Below are 15,190 nucleotides of genomic sequence, written 5' to 3' on the forward strand. Positions count from 1 at the left end.
GAACACTATAGTGTTCTATAGTGTTATTTTACATTTCATTATTACATTTCTGTACTGTTAGACCTTACTTTATCTGTAACTTTGTTTTATTGTATTTAGGCTTGTAATTAGTATATTTGTTATTTTTTACTGAATGTTCACTTGTCTTTAATAATGTTTGAACTTTATTAGTTTATTGGCATCTGCCTGGCACCATTTGGGACTGGGTCTTCCTCACTATATCATCACTGTAAATGTAGGCGACTGTTTGAACTTGTTTTTATTTAACTTTTTAATGGACACATAGACCTTTGGCATGTTGTATCATTCAAAAGCAACCTTGAGTTTAGTTCAGTGTTGGGGTGAAAGGTCCTGCTTTGTGTTGTTTCACTATCAAGTCTGGCAGCGTTTTAGGGTCAACTGATATGCGTTATGTGTCTGTAAAGTTATGAACTCACTCGTTCCTTCAGAAAACACCTCCCTGTCACAGAGAAATCTGATTCTCCCACATCACAGTGTGGCTGTGTGTTCAAATGCTTGGTTTATGTCATGTTGTCTACTCTTTGCTTCTTATAGACCTAATTGTGTGTTTCGTACTAGCACTATTTCGTGTCTACTCCGGTCTCAGGCAATGTGTAAATGTATGCATCACAGATTTTTTAATTTTTCAAAGTCATGAAGATTTTTATCAGACTTTTGTTTAACATCCTTTCACATTTTTGCTGTTAGTATTATGTTTAAAATCATTCTTTGGTGGATGACATTTTACACATACAATGGCTTTTTAAGACTTATTTCATAGCTAGCATTTTATGCAACTAATTTAAATACACACAATTGAATAATTGTATAGCTTGATGGGAGATTATGTGCAATAAGAATATTTTGTGCACATTTTATTTTAGATTTTTGGTAATTTCATCTCAAAACATCTAATATTTCAACCTTGGTAAAAGTTATATAATTAATTAAAAATATTGAAATAGTTTGAGTATTTCACTCTTTTTTTAGATTATCATTGTTTTTAAAATGTTATGATAGATTGTTATATTTTAAGATTCATATTAAGATTTATATTTTAAAAATAGGCCCCTGTGAGATTAAAGTACCCATAGATAAAGAAACATATATTTGTGAAAATCTTACAGTCTTTGGTTTTTATTTTGTGCTTTATAGAGACAGTGTTTCTTGTGATCCATCCATAAACATTGCACGTGTGTATTATATAGGCTAGGCCTATATTATATAAGTGTTTTTTTTGTGGCACCCTGCCCTGGGGTTTGCCAGTATTACTTTTGGCTACCCCTAGAGGGCAGACTTGTAAAGAGATTTACACACACACACACACACACACACACACACACACACACACACACACCGACCTCAGTTTAAACTTATTCTTCTCATTCTACTTAAAGCTTATGTAACACTATTCATTTGTTGGTCACTAAATATTAAAGGGTGTTTTTGTCAGAAATGGGTAACACATTTGTAGCACTAACATAAAGGGATTAAGATTTTTTTTTGGCCCACTAATAACAATCTATGCACATTTGTTTTGTCTGCTCGCACATTAAGGAACTGAAACATTACATGGTTTTCTTGACATGTTCACACGGAGCTAAAGGGTGTGAACACTTCCTGTGAATCATTTGTGCACACTTTTTTTGTTGTCTGTGAGCAATGAGTCTTATGAACGAATGAGGTATTAGGCCACAGTAGAAACAGAGAACTTTCTGTATGGTGCTGAGGTCATTTCCTCCTCCTGGAGCTCTACTCTACCCTCCAGGTGGCGCTGTAGATGTTTTGCATTTTGAAAGAAACTGTTTATTTTGACTAGGGCTAAATTGTCCTTCACATGTATGATATAATATAATGCAAGCTTTTACAGTTTGAACCAAATACAATATTTTATAAATGTGCTACCATTCAAATGTTCATTTAAAAAAAATGTTTTTTGAAAAAAGTATCATGCTGACCAAGGCTGCATTTATTTGATCAAAAATACATTAAAAACAATATTATTATGAAATATTATTATTTAAAATAACTGTTCAAATGTTTCAAGATGGTGATCTGTGTGTTATTATCTAATAACGTCACTTTGGAAAGGGTTATAATTGTGAAAGTTATTCAAACTATTGTTATTTTTGCATATCCGTGATCTCCCACAACTCCATGCTCTTCCAAAGAGTCTGTTATGTCAGTGGTGCTGTCAGTGTATTGAAGACACAGTAAGAGTTAGTGTCATTATTATGACGTCCATTTTCAGCAAGAGCAGCCTGCTCATTTGAATGTTACAATGAGTCAGCGCAAAGGCCTGCCATATGCAAAATGCCTCCCAACAAGAACATTTCCATTGGATAAATGTAAAGTGTCCTGAGTAATATCAGTCAAGTAGAAAACATCTGTATCTTGTATCTTAAATTGCTCTCTTGTATCACTGCATACATTTTCCAGTATGCACTTTATTTGTCCAAATAGTCTTTATATAAGCATGTTTGTGTTGTTAATTAAAGTGAAGTTAGATACACGTGTATTAACAAGCAGTCAAGCAGATCAAACATATCACATTAAACGAATTCACCCGCTGCCCTGCTGCAAACTGGAAGTGAAACCAGCAGTCAGTGTGCGTGGGTGTTTGACAGCATGACTTCTGAGCTATTTTTTTATCCTTTTGTTTAGGGGAAATTTGTAAGGGAAGTTATAGATAGTGTGTTTGTGTGTTCGAGGGGGGGTGTGAAGAGCAGCTCTAGTTTAAACCCTGATAAAAAACTTATCAGAGCGCAGCAGCACGCTGAAGAGGCCATGCCTTCTCACTTTTCGTTATGCACTCCCTCACAATCACAGACGTATGGGTCTTCCTCCCTTCCTTCAGAAAGGAGAAACATCAGGGCGTGGTTGGTAGCAGCTGTGTTTTGATTGGCCGCTCTCCCAGGCATACGTTATATCCCATTGGACACGTCCTGGCTCCGCCCAGATTATGCACTCTAGCTGAAATGCTCCGCCTACTGTCATCACATCAAAGTGTTCAGTTCATCCTGCATGAACAGACAGGTAGTAAGGTTGGTCTCTTGCTGTGTAAAAGCTCAAGTGAACTTTGGGTTTCGTTTTTGGGAAGTGCTCACAGCTGGCCTGTGGCATGTGGAATACGGGCAGGTTGAAGAACACAGCGGCTGGATCTACAGGTGCTCGCTTGTACCTCATTCCAGCTTTTGTCGTCTTGGATCTACCACCAACAGCTTCTGCATTACGACAACAGATCATATGCACTTCGTCTGGGTTGTTGTGTATATAGACACTTCTAGTTTAAACTGACAAGACAAAGAGGAACCTGCAGTGAAGTCAGAGTTTGACGAGCTGTGGTTTTTTGCCTGGGTGGAGACATTCTGCAGTTGTCTGTCCAGTCACAGACGGCCTGATTCTCAGAGGTGATGGTGGGTGGCAGGGCCGTCACTGTGCACCCGCACAGGCGCCTGGAGTGAAAGTGTCACAGTGCAAACATGGAATTCCTCAAGAGCCTCGTTCCCACGGTCATCTCCGGGGACGGCGGGCTGCAGGCAACGGACACGGGGGGAGTGTGGCCGAGGGAGACCGGCCCTCGCTTGCTGAGGATGAAACGGCTGGTCTCGCAGACCAATGAAGAGGAGCAAGACGGATCCAGTCCAACCAGCCGACCGGCTGTCCGTCTTCAACGGCATCGTGCCAAAGGTACCAACAAGAAAGATGAAGGGATGGGTATTCAAACATGATTTTAACTCTAGTAAAGAGAGGACTGTTTGATTAGGAGGCGTGTGTGTGCGAGGTGTGTGTGTTTGCACTTTTTGTTTACAGTTGGACTCTGATATAAGATTAATCGCAAGACAAGAGAGAACAAGCAAATACTTTGTGTAACCGAAACATTTGCAAAGTCTAAAGTTGCTCATAGAGTAGTCTAAAGTGAGAATTATTCAAATATAAAAGTTATTACAAAATCAGAAATCTAATAGGATCAGAACCATTTTAAACATTACAAATGCATAAGCATGTTGTACCCTTGATCTCCCAATCATTCTGTCTTTCATTTTTTGCATTCATATTGATCTGAAGCAGGGAGCTCTGGGTAATTTAGTGTTTAGATTTCATCACTGAATTATTTTATAATTTCATCACACTGACTTTATTGGCACTAAAACAGGGTGGCAAGCAATAAGAAATGTTTGAGCACCAAAGCAGCATATTAGAATGATGGCAAAGCTGAATTTGTAGTGTCACATGATACTACAGACATCAGAGAAATAAAAAACACTTTTTAAAAATATGTATTCAAATAGAAAAGTTATTTTAAATTTTAATAATATTTCACAATGTTACTGTTTTTACTATGTTTAATCAATTAAATGCAACCTTGGTGAGCATATTTCAAAAACGTAAAAAATCGCACTGACCCCAATCTTTTAAACAGTAGTGCATGTTGACAAAGAAAGAAAAAAACAACTGAAAGGAATAGAACACCAGTAAACTGAAGCATTCTATATGACGCGGGAAATCGATGCATCGCGATGCGAACGTGGACGATTCCGAATCGATTCACAAATGTCAAAAATCGATTTACAAAAAATAAAAAAATAAAAATAATATTTTTATTTTTCTAATAACGTAATATTGACGGAACGCAAAAGGCGGAACTCTGAAACGCTGACGTGCACTGCCCGCCCGGACAGTTTGTGGCGTGCGCATAACAGAGACGCGCACATATAAGACGCATGATGGCTGAGCGCGAAATTCGAACGGCACCTTCTTCGATAAAAGCTAACGTATGGGAAATTGGCAATTTCATTGTGACCTGTTTTTTTTTTTTTTATGAGACCTGCTTTCTGTATTGTTTAGTTTTCACATCAATATGCTGTAATCCGATCTGTTATACGTACGGTATGCTGCCCTCCACAGTCACAGTGTGTACGAGTGCAATGGCAGTCACAAAAAGTTACATTTTGACTGTGCTCTCTGCAGATGTTCATTCACTATTTTGTATAAACTGTTTTTGATTGTGGTATACAGCAAACATTTCAAGTCATAACACTTTATTATTTAGTTGTGTATAAGAGCGGCTTTATATGTTACTAATTATTCAGAATATGCATAAGTCCACAAGCATTATTTTTGTATGAAAGCTGCTGGTACATAATTCTATATTTTTGTATGAAAGCGGTTTGTGATTTTGCTACAGCAAAATGTTTATTTATTTTTTGTCTGAAGGATTATGTTGCTCATTGCAAATAACAGGAGGATGTTGGTTAGAAGTCTATTATTAGCCTAAATGCTAGAGATTCAGAATATGTTGAAGTTTGTATTCATTGACTACAAGTATGCTGCTAATTCAGGCACACATTTATTTTCCTGTTGTTCTTTGCAATGTTGGGACATATGCTGGCAAATGTAACCTTACAGTTGACTTGCCAAATCACTTCCATTTGTTTTATTAATAAAATGAATGTAGGAAGAATTGGAAGTAAATTATTTATGGGTCATCATAAATACTTTGCTTTAAAAGTACCAAATAGTCATTAAAAAAAAAACGATGCATCGATAATCGTTACCCTCTGAATCTAATCTAGATTCCCACCCCTACGTCGGCGTTGCATTTGAGCTGAAACTGAAAAGTGAATGAACACCGGTAAACTGAAGCGTTTTGCTAGCAGGTTAATAAACTCAACCACACGCATCCTAAATGACATTAATATATACAACATAAAAGTAATATTATTCTTTAAATTTCAAAGCTTTCAAATCTATAGTTTCACTTTATTTCGCTGGTCTGGATGGCATGTTGTCCTAATGCTAACCAATTATACCTCAGGTATCGCCCAAAATGCAGCAATAAACAAAATAAATGTATTTTTTAAAGTCACAGCGATCATAATTTTCATTACCGATCGTTGCTGTCACATCAAAATTGACCTTTGAAGTGCCAAGGGTCTTGTTATAAATGATTCATTGTTGCAATGCATACTATTCCAAAGTTTTCATCAAAATTCTCACCAACCATATGTCATATATAGACCACTTTTCATGATCCTTTCATCTACTCAAATCCCAATGGAGAAAGTCACACCCTATCTTTTTTCCAGTCCCGTATCCTGTTTAATTTGGAAATCTATCAGATTGTTTTATTTTGACATTTTGAACTATGTAGACAGATTTACTAAACGAGAAATCAAGGTTGACCCTAGACTGGGCCTGTGTGAAAGGGAAGTTGTTCCTTCTGTGAAGATAGACTAATGGTTAAGTTGCCCTACGGTGCTGCATTTAATCAGGGAAGACAGTGTTTGTTTATGTGCTTATGACTTGGCTGCAGGAAGCAGATGGATGCATTTGTGACCATAAATGTTTTGAAACACGCTACAGGGTTATATGAGGATACATGAGGATCTTTGTGTCATTCATGGCTGATCCAGCTACTACGACCACTCTTCTTGGTATGTCAGCTCCTTGGTTACAGGAAAACATTGTGGGGAGTGTGAAGTTGCATCACTCCATGTGACTCTGCATTCAAAATGCAAATTGACCACCACGCATTCAAATATGGTGGAAAACACCAGTTCAAACTGGACCAAAATAGTTTTTTCTTTTCTGAATCCTTCGAAGGCTGAGATTCTCTTAGTGTGTATAAATGAAAATACACTCTGTGTGTGTGTGTTAGTGGGTGTTTACATTGCAACCAAACCACACCTTGCTCTCCACAAATTGATGAGTCTTGCGTGTTCAGGTGAGGATTTGGGTTATGTACCAGCCAGGACATGTTCATGTTCTTGAGTTCCCTATACAAGTAAATAGAGCTGCAACTCAGTATCACATAATCTGTTGAATTAATATTTAAATTAATATCATCTTGCTTGCCGTCAAAAAATATACGAAAATAAGTATATATATTATATTTCCGTTCATATGTCTGGTGTTGGTAGGATGTCTCTTATCATCAGAGCATCTATTTGATAAAAAATACAAGAACACTGAAGTATCATAAAATTTGTTTAACAACTGTTCTCTACTTTAATATATTGTAAAGTGTTATTTATTCCTGTGATGTCAAAGCAGCCATTACTCCAGTCTTCATGCTGATTTGCTGCTCAAGAATCTTTTTTAATTATAAATGTTGAAATAATGTTGTGCTGCTAATTTTTTTGTTGAAACTGCGATACATTTTCTGATGAATTGAATTTTTTAAAGAACAGCATTTATTTGAAATCTGAATTCTTATAAAGTATAGAATAATTATAAATGTCTTTATTGTCATTTTTGATCAATTTAATGCATCCTTGCAGGATAAAAGTTTTAATTTCTAAAAAAAAAAAAAGCTTACTGACCCCAAACTTTAACGGTATGATGTACTGTACATTGTCTGCAAAAGTGTTTTTTAAAATGTACAATTTACAGTAATTTAAAATGGAAACAAATGAATGCAACAGTACCAGTTAAAATAACTAAACCATATATTTTTCACTAGTCTCTTTTTTTTTTATTGTAAATAAACAAATGTTCTATAAATACATAATTAACTTGCGTTTAGGATTTAATGTTTCATTTTGGTGATTTTAAACTTAAATTGGATGTTTAACAATGATTATTGGTTTAATCATAATACACTCCCTTTCTATGGCTCTGCATTTGATTGACTGGCACACGCAGGATGATCACTTGCTGTCAGGATGAGTTATCCCCAACTAATAATAGATTTACAAAGAATCAACCATATACCCTAAAGCTGTAGAGGACTATTATTTCTCATTAATTACTTTGATTTTTTTCTGAATGGATATTGAATGAGTAAGCATTACCGTTTATACTTCTTTGGTTTAGCAGGAAGATTTTTCTGTTTTGTTGGGTAGTGCCCGTCCCCAGCTCAACCTGTTTCTTCACCTGTAAGGCAGCTCTACAGACACAAACACACCTGCTCTGTTCACTGCTGCCGCTAATATTATAGGTGTTTTGATGGTGGTTCTGTTTATTGTGTTTCTGCTCTGGATGTTGCTGCATGCACACAAGCCGTATGCAGGAAGAGGAAGGATATGGTGACTCTGCAGTGTGTTATTTGTCTAATATTGGTCCTCAAGGGCATCTTGGAGTCAGTGATCACACTCAAACAGACACAGTAGTGCTTCAGCCTCTCTCTCTCTCTCTCTCTCTCTCTCTCTCTCTCTCTCTCTCTCTCTCTCTCTCTCTCTCTCTCTCTCTCTCTCTCTCTCTCTCTCTCTCTCTCTCTCTCTCTCTCTCTCTCTCTCTCTCTCTCTCTCTCTCTCTCTCTCTCTCTCTCACACATATATACACGTACACATATATCTCTCTATCAACACAGTCATGTGATCAGACTTCACTTCATTAAGCTGCAATATTAGTTTATCTTGGAAAAATGAGTGCTCTTGTGCATGTGGCGTTTTCTTTCAGACAGGACTGGATGAGCGGAAATGCGAGTTAAAAACAGGCCACACAACAATTCATAATGTTAAACAGGGTAGTTGACAAATCTGACAAAATATAAATGGTTAATTAGCAATGAATTGTATTTATCTCCCTCCTTTCTTTTTCTCTTTAACTCTTTGCACTCCTTTTTGCTTGTTTGCTCTTCATTCATTCTGTTTCTTTGTTTTATTTGTTTGTTCATTGCTTTGCACTGCTTTGTCTTTAATTTTCATTTAACTTTTCCTTTATATTGTTCTTTCGCTTTAGTTGAACTTTTTCATTTTCTCGTGTTTCTTGTCACATTTGTTTGCTTTCTCTTTTGCTCATATTGTTCGTTGCTTCTCTCTTTCATTCTATTGCAGTTTTCATTCGTTCATTCACTCTTTAACTCTAATTTTTTGTTCACTCTTTTACTCCTTTTATTTACCCTTTCAATCGATCCCTCATCAATCTTTTTTTTTTTTTTTTTTTTGCTTTATTTTGTTTGCAAGTTCATTTTCTGCTAGGGATGCTCCGATTGATCGGCCGCTGGCCGATTTCTAGATCTAGTGCTTGAAGTTTAGCGCTCAAGTGTTGATGGTGAGCGACTATTTAGTACAGACGCATATATTTTGGATAAAAAGAGGAATAGAGTGTCCCAAAATGCAGAAAAGCTTGAATTTATAAAGAGAATCCTGCCTTACCTACTAAAGTAGGACGTAGGAAGGAAGGACACAAACCGATCATGATGACAAAAAAATCAATAATCGGTATCAGCTGCAGAAAATCTCATGCATCCCTATTTGCTGCTTTATTTCTTCTTTTCCATCTCGCATTCTATTTTACGTCTAACTTTTTCATTTTGATTGTTCATTTTTTTTATTTCGTTTCACATTTTTGTTTGATTTCTCTTATGCTCCCTTTCATTTGGTTGTTCAAGCTTTCGCTGCCTTCTGTTTGTTCACACTTCCCTTCTTTCATATGCTCCCCTTTCACTCCTTTGTTCTTTTGCTTGCTTTCGTTTGTTTAATCATTGCTGCTGCTTTCTTTAATTTTCTTGTTTTACTTTTGCTTATTCCATCCTTCATTTGTTCCTACTTTCTTTTCCATTCTTTCCTTCAGACTCGTCCGTTTGGTCTCACCTGTTGTTATTTTTCCTCTTCTTCGGTCTTTCTTTTTTGCATGTCTCTCTTGTCGTCTTTTCCTTCTTCCTTTTTGTTTCTTTTGTTTTGTTCTTTCCTTCTCTCTCATGACTCAGCATTCTCGGTTTAGCCGTGTTTTGTCAGTTTTTTGGGATGGAGGGTGTTATAGAGATCTGCCGCTGATGTGTGTGAGTGTCTGCTGACTCAGAGGTGTGATCAGTGGAAATGTTAGGCTAGCACGCCCACTGTGTCCCTCTCTCTTTTACTTTCTCTCTGAACACACTGGGTTTCACCACTTTGCAATAATTTCTCTTTCTCTGCGGAGTGTGTGTTTGTTGCTTTGGTGCTGACAGGTGCGCTTGTTCTTGGCAAGGTGTGCAGTGTACTGCGGTCTCTAGCTTGCACTGCTGCTGATGGTGTTGTGATTCAGCTGAAATGTTTTCGTTTGGGAACGACTCCTGAACACCCAGCTTTGTTTTTTTATTTATTCCTCTTACTAGCTTTTAAGTTTTGAAGCTATATTAGTTTATATAGCCTATTTAAAATTATTTGAATGCAGTCGTTATAATGAATTGTTTTAATGTGTAATTATTTTAAAGGGTACTTGTAATTGCATACAGGTAAAACTCGAAAAATTAGAATATCGTGCAAAAGTTTTTAAGTATTTCAGTAATTCAACTTAAAACGTGAAACTAATGTATTATATAGACTCATTACATGCAAAGTGTGATATTTCAAGCCTTTATTTGTTATAATTTTGATGATTATGGCTTACAGCTATGAAAACCTTATCATAATATTCTAATTTTGAATTTGGGGTTTTCATAAGCTGAATGCCATAATCATCAAAATTATAACAAATAAAGGCTTGAAATATCTCACTTTGCAAGTGTCTGACCGTACATAAAGCCATAATACTAACTTTGACAACAAGGTTTTTAATAATTTAAAACCTTTTTATTTATTTCTTCTATAGTAGCAGTTGTACACTAACCTGCAATTTTCGCTGGTTTCAAAACACACCACATTTAAATTTGGTGTCTATCTGTAAATTACTCAAATGGACACCTTACAATTCATACACATTTAATTACACAATATCAGTTTAAACATTTGAACCTTGGATTGTTCCTTACAGGAATCGTATTGTTTGCCAAGGGAATCATTTCACCTCTAGTAACCCGACATAGACTTGTTAATATCTTTAACAAGGAAAAATAAGACGATAAGAAGGCGGTAGGTTCAAGTTTGTGCTGTAGCTTTCCTGCACAGCTGTCTTTCCTTTGTTGTCTGCACTTTGCATCATGGGACATGCAGTTTTACACAAGGGAGCCTGCTTTCCACTGTCCACTAAAACCTTCACAAAATTGTATAAGCTCAGATTGAATGACTGATTGTATTGATCAGTCTCTTTTTTTCCTCTTCTCTTCTTTTTTCCCTCTATCACTCACCCTCTCTCCATCTTGTTTGGCTTTCCTTTTCCCTATGCTGGGTGCTATAATTCACAGTACAGGAAATGCACTCTCACTGCGGCCTCGTGGGATTGAAGGGCCTTCACAGACTGTCTGTCTGTCAGTGTATGCCCTGCTCACTATCCAAAAGCACTTACTGTCTGTGCTCTCCTGAAACATCAGCAGTCAATCTCTGAACAGAGTGCCTGTTTTATCTTCCCATTCTGCATTAGATTTCAATGAGGATGAATTTTGCTGATCCGGAGCAGAATCTGGTTTAGATCCTGTAAATCTGGGATTGGGTTTGAGGTGATGTGTTTCTGATCTGGACCAGAATATTGTGTATCTGCATTCTGCACTAATAATCATTAAAAGATGGTGATCTCAATTTAAACATCCACGTGATCTTATTCCTAAATGACGATGATTCTGCTATATCTATTAAAACGTTGACAAATCACACTGGAACATTCAAATATGCGTTTGTGAGTTGTTATCATGTATAAGTATATATACCATGGTGATGTGTGTTACAAACATTCAATTTATAGAAGTACTGGGATAAAAGTTTGCAGTTTAGATCTAAACTGATGTCTATGGTAATGATCAAAATAGAGCAAATCACCTTTTGAAAGGAACTTGACACTTCAAATTAGGGCCGGGCGATAAACGATATCATATCGAGATTGCGCTAAAATATATGTCATAACAATTATTTTTTTCTCTAAATGGATTAATCTAACAGCCTATCACACAACAGAAATAAACGCAATAACAGCCAGTCAGTGCATGCCGCTAATAAGTGATTTCTACGTGTCTCTGTGTGAACACATGAGCTTCATCTCCAGAGCTGCATTGAGTCACTTCACAAGCTTTTCTCCTTTTCTTTTGAGAAAAACTACTGTCAAATTGGCCTACACACTGAAACTAAAATATGCGCTCCTGTATCTTAAACAGTAGAGCGTTGGCGCTTGCAACACCAAGGTCATGGGTTTGATTCCCAGGGAAAGCAAGATAAGAATGTAAATGTGTACTTTAAAATGCAATGTTAGTCGCTTTGGATAAAAGCGTCTGCCAAATGCATAAATGTAAAACTGAAAGTTCTTCATGACAAACCGTCAAAATAAAAGTTTGGTTTAACTTCGAGAAATTATTACATTAATGTATCACTACTATATAATAAAATGTACTTCTCAAAGTAATAATAATAATATTATTATTTCTAAGAAAAATCATGCAACCAAGATATGTTTTCATCCATGTTTTAAATGTATAGTTATGTTGTGCAGCATCTTATTTGACAAAAAAAAAAGCAATGTTTTGTTGAAAATTTATTGTTATATTTTCATTTGATTACATTTTAAAATAATAGAACACATATGGTATAGTTACTGTTCAACTAGAAGGGGGTTTGAGTACATTATCTAGATCATAATCTGGTTTAGTTAGGTAAACCTGGGATGGGGTTTGAGTTTGTCTTTCTGATCTGGATCAGAATCTGCTTCAGCTATTGTAAATATAAGGTTTGAAAGTGTTTCTGATCTGAATTAGAACCAGAATTGGATTAGAAACTGGTTTAGTTTGGTTTGAATTTATATGTTTATGATCTTGATCAGAAGAGTTGTGTTTGATTCTGCATGCTTTTTCTGTATATTAAAGTATTTGGGTCGCACCCTGTTGACAATAGATCAGCCTTCCTGCTGTGTTGAGCAGGATCCCACTGTTTACCCTAAACTGTGTGTTTGTTTGAGAGAGAAATGGCAGTCTTTGGCCATCATGTGATTCTGGTCTGACTTATTTGACTGGGTGTGGTGCATGCGGGAACAGCCAGTTTGCAAACCTAGCTTACACAAAAGTAAAGCAGAGATACACTGCTTTGTTAGTGCTGAGGGACAAAAACATAGTATTTGTGATGTTATTTCTTAAATGCCATGCATAATTCTTGTTGCATTGCTGTGTTCTGCCATCGTTCACCTGTTCTCAGATCAGTGCATGAGATAGACAGTGAGGTCACTTTCACATGGAGTTTTTTAAACTAACATTCCGATAATTTTTTTCCCTGACTAACAGCACAACAGATTAAAGGTCTATAAGATTGTGTGGAAATCCAAAACAAAGAACTGACGTTTCCAGGTCTTTTGCTTTCTTACTGATTATATGAAATCTTTTACTTATTCAGCCAGTATATTGGATCGGTTCTGATCAGTGAATCCATGAGCGTAACTGCATAAAATGTGTTTATGTGTGTATGTTTATATGTGAGAGTGGAAATCCTGCGCTGCAGTCACAATACGGCCTTTTGTGCCCAGTGTTTGTTTACAATGCTGCCGCCTTGCTTTGCATAACTCCAGCAGGGAGGGACAGTCAAGTGATGGAAAGAGCGGTTGAAGGAGACGGAAAAAGAGAAAGAGAGATTGTGAGTGGTGGTATCAGTGGAATCTGTTTGTGTGCACTCTTTAATCTTGTCTCGGGCATCTGGTCAGATGATGTCATGCACTAAAGTCTTTTGTGATTGGAGGTGACAGGGCTTTGGAGACGGATGACTGTTTTTTGTTTTTTGTGTTTTTTGTTTTTTTTCTTAACTGGGTATCGCCAACTACCTACATTACCTTTACACATTGTGATGTTAATACAGTTCAGTACAGCTGTACCATAATGGGGTCATGTTGTCTTTTTTCTTATCTGGGATCAATTTCAGTCTGTTTTCATGCCGGTTTTTTTTCACGGTCTTGGGAAATTCCGTTTGCAGAGTTTCTGTTTATAGATGACCTTATTCTTCATTGAACCATTCTTGACTGGATCTAATTTGCTATTCAGAGTTCGAAAAAAGATCCATGTAATATATGCATCATTTAATAATATTATTGTTGTTATAATTTCATAGGTTTGAAATATCCCCTGAATGATTCATGTGGATTTCTGCCTTTCTAGATGGTTGATTGTCGCTATAGGATTGAGTGATATAACTGAAAAAAATGTATATATTTGATGTATATCTCAATATTTCAACAAAACGGCCAAGTAGATTCAAGTTGTTTGCTGCTGTGGTATTTTAGCATTATTTATATTATACTATTATGGTATTTGTTACTATTTAAGTTAGCTTTCATTTTTATTTTTTAAATAAAAGTTTAAGTCAGTTCTTATGTGCATTTGACATTTGTAGTTTCTGTTTTTATATATTTCTATTCAGCTTTTATTTTATTTCAGTTTTAGTTATATTAGTAATTTAACTTAAACTTATTTTATTTCACTGTTATATCTTTTATGTTCACTTTATTTCGATTCATGAAAATGATTTATTATAGTTTTAGCTTAGTTATCTAAAACAATACTTGTTAGTTAACAATAACAACACTGGTTCCATGTTGTTGGAGGATAGATGTTTCACTTATCATTTTCATTTTATATCCACCAATATAACAATAATCAGTGTTGTTATGTTTATTTTGCACTAAAACATTTGAATAATAGTATTAAAAATGAACGAGGCATATTAAGGTGATGCAAAGTAATTGTTGAATCAGAGTTTTGCATTGATTCATTAGCTGGGTTTCCATCCAAACGTCTTTTATTTAGTTATTTATTTAGTCTTTTAAAAAACGAAACAAACAAATGCGTGAAGTAGGTGCGTTTCCATGAAGTTGTTTAAGCAGATGACGGTGGTATTGGTAACCTAGTAGCAAACAGTATATAAAACAAGGCACACATAGAAAATGGAGACAGGACTGCAATAAAGTTTCGATTGGGCAAGTTATAAATTTACTAGCAGTGCTGCTTGCAATCGCCAAATTGAATGCTATGCACAGAATAAAAAAATGATTTTTTGATGAGGGCACGAGCATCAAGGGTATTACGACGACGTCAAGCCCCATATATATGGGAAAGACAACATCAGTACGAGTTTTTGGAGGTTGTAGTAACCAGACATTTTACTCACAACCTTTGGCTTAAAAATTTCATTGTGTCAGAGCCAGAGGCCACATTTGAAAAGTTATGCAACAGCCGATTAGTCACGTGTGTTTGATGTCTACGTCAGAATTTATTCTGCAAATGCGTTTCCATCTCCCATTATTTGCATTAACTCTTTTCGCCTAAGTCAAAAACCATTTAGATTTCTGATGCGATACTTTAAAATGCACATAAAAACAGGGTGATTAAAACATAGCTATTGAAATTGGTCACAAAAATGTATCCCTC

General features: G+C 36.0%; 1 protein-coding gene across 7 annotated transcripts in view; it reads left to right on the forward strand.

Annotated features, from left to right (window-relative positions):
* The window catches only part of fryl (furry homolog, like), a 96,315-nt gene that overhangs the window by 19,664 nt on the left and 61,461 nt on the right, over positions 1-15,190 (forward strand). For 6 of the 7 annotated variants that reach the window (XR_013794424.1, XM_079584361.1, XM_079584362.1 and 3 more), the window contains exon 1: positions 2,669-3,690. The exons of the other annotated variant lie outside the window; for it this stretch is intronic. Coding sequence is in view for 5 of the 6 variants with exons in the window: in XM_079584361.1 (XP_079440487.1) it covers positions 3,483-3,690 (208 nt within the window). In the remaining variant the exon portion in view is untranslated. Of the gene's footprint in view, positions 1-2,668; positions 3,691-15,190 lie in introns of those variants that run through there. 7 annotated transcript variants of the gene reach the window in all.

Source organism: Phoxinus phoxinus (assembly GCF_949152265.1).
Source record: "Phoxinus phoxinus genome assembly, chromosome: 16".
NCBI classification, from domain to species: domain Eukaryota; kingdom Metazoa; phylum Chordata; class Actinopteri; order Cypriniformes; family Leuciscidae; genus Phoxinus; species Phoxinus phoxinus.